The 10284-nt window shown below is 22.5% G+C and overlaps 2 protein-coding genes across 2 annotated transcripts in view; one reads left to right on the plus strand and one right to left on the minus strand.

Moving 5' to 3' along the window:
• Window positions 1-561: 561 nt before the first annotated feature.
• On the plus strand, window positions 562-8016 carry PRSY57_0213200 (hypothetical protein; the record flags this gene model as incomplete). The annotated part of the gene is made up of 1 exon (XM_020114425.1): window positions 562-8016. The coding sequence occupies one exon, from the start codon at window positions 562-564 to the stop codon at window positions 8014-8016; it is 7455 nt and encodes a 2484-aa protein (XP_019970896.1).
• A 580-nt stretch (window positions 8017-8596) lies between these two features.
• PRSY57_0213300 (hypothetical protein) overlaps window positions 8597-10284 on the minus strand; it is a gene marked incomplete at both ends in the record, with an annotated part of 2123 nt that continues 435 nt past the window's right edge. Inside the window, 3 exons of the mRNA XM_012905567.2 lie at window positions 8597-8671; window positions 8849-8968; window positions 9082-10284. The exon at window positions 9082-10284 is cut by the window's right edge and continues 435 nt beyond it. Coding sequence (XP_012761021.2) covers window positions 8597-8671; window positions 8849-8968; window positions 9082-10284 — 1398 coding nt within the window. The remainder of the gene's footprint in view (window positions 8672-8848; window positions 8969-9081) is intronic.

Raw genomic sequence — 10284 nt, forward strand, 5'->3', positions numbered from 1 at the left:
AATAAAAAAAAAAAAAAAAAAAAACATAGAAAAAAGGATAATTAAAAAAAAAAAAAAACATAGAAAAAAGGATAATTAAAAAAAAAAAAAAAAACATAGAAAAAAGGAAAAATAAATAATCCATATTAAAAATATTATATAATATATGATATATTTTTTTACATTACCTTTTTCTTCAATATATTTTTACACACTTAAAAAAAAAAATAAAATACGCTGTCGTATTTTTTTTTTAAATAAGTTGTTTCACATAATATATATAAACACCAATATAACATATATATATATATATATAAGAGGTAGATATACATACAAATGTATATTTATATACATTATTTTTTCCTGATATATATTCTTAGTAACTATATTAAACAAATCCGATTAAATAATAACAAATTAAAAAATCCATAGTGCACTACGATATGTTCCGATTACAAAAAAAAAAAAAAAAATAATAAAATACAAAAAAATATAAAAATAAACAAAAAATTAAAAAAAAATTAAAAAAAAATTAAAAAAAAATTAAAAAAAAATTAAAAAAAAAATTAAAAAAAATTAAATATGGATAATAATATAAACATTAATTATGATAATTATGGTCCCCAGAACCATAATCCGTTGTCCGTAGAAGAATACACATTAAGAAGTAGGGGCAATATAAATGAACCTGGAACGTTATCAAATATAAATAGTGTATCTAATGTTTCTAACTCTACTAATAATATAGGAACAAACACAATGAATTTTAATAATTCAAAAGGTTTTATTATTAATCCATTTAATGAAAATTATAGAAAACATAATATATGTACTTATTTAGATAATAAAAGTACAAATCTTAATGGAGGGGTAAATCAGTATGACAATCACATGAATGATATGAATCACATGAATGATATGAATCATATGAATGATATGAATCATATGAACCACATGAATTACATGAATCAGATGGATCACATGAATTACATGAATCAGATGAATCACATGAATTACGTGAATCAGATGAATCACATGAATTACATGAATCAGATGAATCAGATGAATATTCAACATGAAAGAAACAATGTAAATGCTCCTAACATTTATATTCAAAATTTTGATCAAAATTATGACATATATTACAATAACAACGGAAGATCAAACGGCAATTTAAATATTCAACAGGCTGACAACGCTCATAACCCTTTGATTTATGATATATCCGAATTATACAATCGAGAAAAAAATGAAAAACAAAAAACAATATTTAGAGATGAATACAGCAGCAGAACTATAATACATACATTAAGAAATAAAATAACTAATACCCCTATGATAAATAATAGTGTTAAAAATATAGAAGATACTAATACCTCACATAATACAGATGAAAATGTTTATAATGTATGCTCTATGGATGAATACACAACAAATAAATATGGATCTAAAAATTATAATGAAAATGACCAAGTAATAGTACAAGGAAATAATATTGTACAAGGAAATAATATTGTACAAGGAAATAATACTGTACAAGGAAATAATACTGTACAAGGAAATAATACTGTACAAGGAAATAATAGTGTACAAGGAAATAATATTGTACAAGGAAATAATAGTGTACAAGGAAATAATAGTGTACAAGGAAATAATAGTGTACAAGAAAATGACAATAATGAAATATATGAGGAAGAAAATTTATCCATATTTCAAGATTCATTAAAGGATAATATTGTGGAATACAATGTATACCATGATTCAAGACATCATAAACCAATCGATGAACAAGAAGCACATTATATAAATAATTATTACACAAATAATAATAATGATCAATATAATACAAATAGTACAAATAATAATAACATTGCAGGAAATAACATAAATGTTAACAGTGCTTTTAATCAGTATAAAGAAAATAAACAATATTATAATGTATTGAATACATATACAGGAAATATAATGGAAAGAAAAAACATTATGATGCAAAATGTGGATTATAATGAAAGAATCAATGGTAATTCTATTAATATACAAGGATCTAATAACCAACAAATGAATAATCAATTAATGGACAATAACAATGTAAATATGTGCCTTATGCAGGGTCCCTATATTAATAATCACAACATGAAAAATTTTTATGTGGGTAGCAACTATGGGGGTAATAATAATATGGTTCATAGTAATATGGGTACTAATAATATGGTTCATAGTAATATGGGTACTAATAATATGGGTAATAGTAATATGGGTACTAATAATATGGGTAATAATAATATGGGTACTAATAATATGGGTAATAATTATATGGTTCATAGTAATATGGGTAATAATAATATGGTTCATAATAATATGGGTAATAATTATATGGGTAATAATTATATGGGTACTAATCATATGGTTCATAATAATATGGGTACTAATCATATGGGTACTAATCATATGGGTAATAATTATATGGGTAATAATCATATGGGTACTAATCATATGGGTAATAATTATATGCGAAATAATAATATGATCAATCATGTGATCAATAATATGGTCAATAATATGGTCAATAATATGGTCAATAATATGGTCAATAATATGGTCAATAATATGGTCAATAATATGGGCAACAATATGGGCAACAATATGGGCAACAATATGGGAAACAATATGGGCAACAATATGGGCAACAATATGGTCAATAATATGGGCAACAATATGGTCAATAATATGGGCAACAATATGTGCAACAATATGGGCAATCATATGGGTAATTATCGCATAGGTAATTATAATATGGGTAATAATTTGAATAGTAATAATTATATGGTAAATAATTATTCTAATATTACATATGGGAATAATAACAATGATGTTAATAGAAATATGAATTACAATTATGCTGGTTATAATAATATGTATACTAGATGCCTAAATAATAATAATATGAATAATACTCCGCAATACATGATACCGAATAAGAAAAACAAAATTTCCGCTGTACATCCTTTTTCAAAAGAAACAAATTCAGGCATCATATTAAATAATGTATTATCTGAGGATTATACATTATCTAGAAATTTAGGATATAATTTAAATTTTCCTATGATTCAAAGCGAAAATGATTTTAATTCTACTCCTTCAAATATAGAATCTGTAAATAATCAACCTTTAAATGTCGAACCTGCAATCTTTGAAGCTGTAAATCGTGAATTGTTGGATGCAGAATCTTTAAATGATCAATATGTATGTGATGAAAATTCAAACACAGATGTCATAAAATCGAAACCTTTAGTTTATAATCCTTTAGATGATGAACATGAAAATAATGAATGGATAGATGGAGAATATATAAATGAACAATATATGAATGATGAATATGTAAATGATGAATATATAAATGATGAATATATAAATGATGAATATGTAAATGATGAATATGTAAATGATGAATATGTAAATGATGAATATATAAATGAAGAATGGATGAACAAAGAATACATAAATGAACAATCGATGAATGAACAATATATAAATGGACAATCGATGAATGAAGAATATACAAATGAACAATATACAAATGAACAATATACAAATGAACAATATATAAATGAAGAATATATAAATGAAGAATATATAAATGAAGAATATATAAATGAAGAATATATAAATGAACAATCTATAAATGAACAATATGTAAATGAAGAATATATAAATGAACAATATATAAATGAAGAATATATAAATGAAGAATATATAAATGAACAATATACAAATGAAGAATATATAAATGAACAATATACAAATGAAGAATATACAAATGAAAAATCGACAGAGGATCAATCTTTAAGTGACAAAATTGTATGTAATGAACCATTAAGTGCTGCAACTTTAAATAGAAATTTTTCAGAATATAGTCAGAGAAATACCGAATCTTTATGTAATGAATCTTTAAGTGATCCATATATGAATAATGATAATTCAGATTCTCAATATTCAAATTCTTATGAAACAGAAAACGACAATTTAAGTTCTGAAAATCAAAATGTGGATGATCTAAGTGCTCACATTCAAATTAATGATAATTCATTTCGTTCCTCTTCAAGTAATATCCCTTTAAATGTTGATCCTACAAAAGTAGAAACTTCAAATATTCTTCCTTTAAGTATAGAAGGAACAAATAGTGCACCCTTAAATTCTAGTCGTTCTCATTCTGATCCATTTCCTTTTCATAATCCCAATACATCCATTTTAGATATTTGTCGTTCACGATATTTCTCTTCAAACTTTCCTTTTGAAAACACAATGGAACAAAATGAACAAGTTGAACAAAGTGTTTATATCTCCAATCATTTTATAAAAGCAAATCATGTAGAAGACAAACAAATTACACCCATAGATACTTTTATTTGTAATAATCTATTAGTTCAAAATGGAATCACACAGAAAGAAATCAGTGAAAAAAAAAATGAAAAAATTATTGAAAATGAAAATATGGTTGAAAAGGAAAATAGGGTTGAAAAGGAAAATATGGTTGAAAAGGAAAATATGGTTGAAAATGAAAAAATTATTGAAAACGAAAAAGTAGTTAAAAATGAAAATATTATTGAAAATGAAAAAATTATTGAAAACGAAAATATGATTGAAAATGAAAAAATTGTTGAAAACGAAAATATTATTGAAAATGAAAAAATTATTGAAAACGAAAAAGTAGTTAAAAATGAAAATATGGTTGAAAATGAAAAAATTATTGAAAACGAAAATATGATTGAAAACGAAAATATGATTGAAAACGAAAATATGATTGAAAACGAAAAAGTTGTTGAAAAAAATTCACGTTTGATTAAAAAAGAACATAACATAAGCATGCTAAATGTGCCGAACTATTATGAAAATAATACAAGGGAAAAGGATATAACAAATTATAACAATATATTAGGAGATCCATTAGTTAATGAAATTTCTACATTGTCTTATAAACCTTATAGTACTTATAACTGCATTTCCAATATAATAGAAGAAGAAAAAGAAATAAAAAAATTTGTAAAAAAAAGAAAAAAAAATTCTATTAATCATATAAATAGAAATGAAAAAATATATATAGGTAATAATAAGAAAAATTACATTATTGAAAATATATGTAAACGTTTTCATTTTCATTCATTAGGATTATATGGTGGTCTACCAGAAATAAATGTTAATAAAGATAAAAATTTATATAATAACTTACATATTACAAATTGTTTATTATTTAAAAAAGAGACAACTGAAGAAGTTTTGAAAAAAAATTTTCTGAATAACGAAATAAATATCATGTCATATTATTATAACAATATCTTATATCGTTTAAGAATGAAGAAAAAATATGAAGGCATAATACATGATAAATTCCATTTATATCATAAATTAAAAGAATTAATAAAATATCAATATAAAGAATATCTACTACATAAAACAGTGTACCCTAGAAATATATGTAGAAATGAACATATGAATCAAAGAGATAATTTCTCGAAAGATATATATATAAATGAGGATCATAATAAAACAGAATTAAACATTGAAAAAATATCAAAAGAAAATAATGAAGAAAATAAAAATACATATATGAATACTACATCTTATAAAGAATTACTTGGAAATTATATAAACTTTTTGGATACATTTAATTTATATGATAATATATATAGCAAAGAAAAATATGAAACAGATGAAAATTATCTCATGCTTAATAATAAGGAACCTAGTATTTCTTACAATTTTAATAGTAATTATAATAATGATTTACTAAATTCTGTTAATGTGTATGAATATATATATAAAGATATTTACTATGATAGTTATTATGATAAAAATACTTATATATACTATGATAATATATATACGTTTCATAGAACAAATAGCTTTATTAACGATGAAAATGGTTCCTACCATCTTTTAAATTATCCATTAGAAGATAAAATAGAAAATATGAATTATTCTGAGAAAAAAAAGAAACGCAAAAGAAAAATAACACATAATAAAGATATGAACGTTAATTTAAAAAGAACAAAAATTAAATATGAAAATGAAAATATTATTTCTGATAAGTTAAATGTTATGAATACAGAATATAATTATATTCATAAACATGATGAAAAAGAAAAAAGATCATGTATACTTAATAATGATAATAAGAATCATAAAAAATTATTATTAAAAGACAAAAAGATTTATAATGTTAAAAAAAAGTGGGAAAAAATGTTACCTATATCAAAACGTAAAAAGTTATCTACACAAATATATATAAACAAAATAAAAAAAAACATGCAAAAATCATGCAAAATATTAAACATTAAATATAAGGATGTAATATATTCGGAATTTTTTAGGTTGTCATCCAAGAGGAAAAAAAAATGTAATGAATTATTAAATGGAGAGAAGCATGTGCAAAAAAATAAAACTTATGCTTTGTTGAACGGAGGGGATACTTTCATAGAAGACCAAAAGAAGGGGAAGCAATATAAGAAAGAGGAAAGGAAACATATCGTACAAGGGGAAATAAAAGAGAAAGAAAAATGTACATTGGGTGGTAGTGAAAGAGATACATTAAAAGGTAGAGAACGAGATACATTAAAAGGTAGAGAACGAGATACATTAAAAGGTAGGGAAAGAGATACATTAAAAGGTAGAGAACGAGATACATTAAAAGGTAGAGAAAGAGATACATTAAAAGGTAGAGAACGAGATACATTAAAAGGTAGAAAACGAGATACATTAAAAGGTAGGGAAAGAGATACATTAAAAGGTAGAGAACGAGATACATTAAAAGGTAGAGAACGAGATACATTAAAAGGTAGAGAACGAGATTCATTAAAAGGTAGAGAACGAGATTCATTTAGAGGTAAAGAAAGAGATTCATTTAGAGGTAAAGAAAGAGATACATTAAAAGGTAGAGAACGAGATTCATTTAGAGGTAAAGAAAGAGATTCATTTAGAGGTAAAGAAAGAGATTCATTTAGAAGTAGAGAAAGAGATTCATTTAGAAGTAGAGAAAGAGATTCATTTAGAAGTAGAGAAAGAGGTTCATTTAGAAGCAGAGACAGGGGTTCATTTAGAAATAGAGAAAGAGGTTCATTTAGAAATAAAACAGGAGATGCATATAAAAATAGAGATATAAATTTATATAAAGAAGAAAACAATAAAAAAAAAGACCATTATTATGTAGATAAATATCATTATATAAATAAATATTACCCAGAAAAATATTCCAGAAAATTTAATTATAACCATTTGAGTGGTTCTTATCATAATGCACAAACATATGATTCCTTAAGGTATAAACAAAAAGAGAAACCATATAAGATTACAGAAAATAATAAGAAAAATGAGAGAAACGAAATATTAAAATGCTCAATAGAAAATGAAGAAAAAAATAATTATGATAAAGAACAAAATGAAAATTGTATATTAGATAAGGATACTCCATGTAATGTAAATACAAAGGAGAAAAATAATTTAGATAATAAAAAATTATTTCCATCTAATATAAATGTTAAGATGGAAAAAGAAGAGAAAATCTATGGAATAATGGATGACAGAAAGGATGATAAAAAGAATGAAAATACAAGGGAGAAAAATAATTTAGGTAATAAAAAATTATTTCCATCTAATATAAATGTTAAGCTGGAAAAAGAAGAGAAAATCTATGAAATAATGGATGACAAAAAGAATGAAAATACAAGGGAGAAAAATAATTTAGATAATAAAAAATTATTTCAGTCTAATATCAATTTTAAGCTGGTAAAAGAAGAAAAAAGCGATGACAAAAAGGATGACAAAAAAATTGACAAAAAGAATGACAAAAAGAATGACAAAAAGGATGACAAAAAGAATGACAAAAAGATTGACAAAAAGATTAACAAAAAGAATGATAAAAAGAATAACAAAAAGAATAACAAAAAGAATAATAAAAAGGTTGAAAAGAAGAATAAAATAAAGTATGAAATAAAGAATGAAAAAAAAGATGAAATAAAGGATGAAAATAAAAAATGTAAATAAGGATAAAGAAAAAAGAGGGAAAAAATTGACCAAAAATATGACATAACAAAAAAAAATTTAATATTAAAAAAAATGAATACTATAAAGATAAGAACTTTTAGGAAATTTTATTGCATCGTAATAATATAAAATTAAAAAAATAAGATATATATATATATATATATTTTTTTTTAATATCCTACTTTTTTAATATTACATTTATAGGCTATGCCACGTATTAATATTTTACATATATATATTTTTACACATATTAAATATTTTTTATACACACATTGCTTATTTAACTTTATAATGTTGATATACTATACACATGGATGATAACCATATGAAATATTAAAAATGTATATTATATATGTATATATAATATAGTATATTTATTCAACATGAACAATAAAAAAAAAAAGAAAAAAACATATTAAAAATAATGCAAAAAAAAAAAAAAGAATTAATGCGTTCATATAATAAATAAAAAAAAAAAAAATAAAAAAAAAAAAAAAAAAAAAAAAAAAAAAAAAACATACACTATAATGATATAACAACACACATGTATGCATTATTATATAATAGGATAAATTGTTCTTCAGAGTTTAATATATTTCACATTATCTCTTATGTCGAAAGGGTTAATATTCTTGTCCATTAACTTTTTCTCATGCTAAAAAAAAAAAATAAAAACAAAAAAAAAAAAAAATAAAAACAATAAATAATAAAAGATAAAACAAAACGAATATGAAATATACACATATTATCTTTATATAATAATAATATATAAATATATTATTTCTGATCACAAACGTTTATATAATATTGAAGTTATAATAAATTTTCTAACCTTCATTAGTAGAGAGTTTTCTTTTTTCAATTTTCTATTTAAACGTTGTGCCTCCTTAACAGCTTTTTTCCTTTCCTTTTTTTCTTCTAACGTTTCGTTTTTATCCCTGGTAGTTTTTATCTACATGGAAAAATAAATAAATATAAATAAATAAACATATAAACATATACATATATATATATATATATAATATATAAATATATTAATGTTCGTGTCCCTTTTTATGTGTTTACCTTCTCTAATATCATATAACGCTCCAATTTGATGTCCTCGTTTTTATTTTTATTTTTATTTTTAGTATCATTTTCATTTTTTTTTTGTGAATTGAGTAAAAGGGGTGTTGGTTTAATTTGTTTGGGAATAATTAGTTTATATGGATGGTTAGTTGTATTTGTTTTTGTTGTTAAGATTGTTTCACAATCATAACTTAAGGATGAAGAAGAATGTTCTAGGTTTTCGGAATAGGAATCTTCATCATCATAATAATGACCTCCTCCTTCATGTTTTTGTTGTTGTTCTTCATTTGAATTTTCGTTTGCATTTACATTTTCATTTTCAACATTTTTATGGTTTCCTTTTGATGAATATCTTGTTTGATTTCTTATTTCTTCATTTTGTAAATTTACAATTTGCATAATTTTTTTCTTGTCTTCATCATTTATATTAACAATAATATCATCAAGTTTCAATTTCACATTTTTCCCTTTTTTTTTTTTTTTAATAATTTTTTTTATATCATTCACAGGGTTCAAGTTATTTCTCCATTGATATTCAACGAGATCACTAAATTTTATGCTGTCCATATTATTTTCATATGTTCCTTTTTCATCATAATTTTTTGTTGAAATATCTTGATTATTGTACAAACTTATGTCGTTTAATTTATCATCAAAAATAATTTGATCCTCATTAATATTGTTATGATTATTATAATTTTTATTTATATGGTTATCTGTATCACTATCTGTACTAAATACATCATCACTATTTATCTTATCATATATGTTATCATTTATGTTATCATTTATCTTGTCCGTGTTAACCATACCTTCTTCATCATCCATATAATCATTACTGGGTATATATAAAAATGGCTGTACGTTACCCCAAATTAATTTTTTATCAACCTTTAATTCTCCTACTTCTTCTACATTTTGAGCTTCACATACAAAATTATCATTTAATTCTTCATAATTATCCATATCAAATGTTTTAAACAATTCCTTTTCTTCTTCATTATTTGGCTGTATTTCAAAAAAATTTTGTTCAGTTTTATTTTTTATTTCTATAAAATTTTTACTTATTGGTTTTAAATGTTGTTCATAATCATATCCATCATTTGGAAAATAACAATCTCCATCTAAATATGACAATTCATTTTTTTTGTCATTATCATTTTTTTTTTTTTTTTTTTTTTTTTTTTTTTTTTTTTTTTT

This window comes from Plasmodium reichenowi, chromosome 2 (genome assembly GCF_001601855.1).
Source record: "Plasmodium reichenowi strain SY57 chromosome 2, whole genome shotgun sequence".
NCBI lineage: Eukaryota > Apicomplexa > Aconoidasida > Haemosporida > Plasmodiidae > Plasmodium > Plasmodium reichenowi.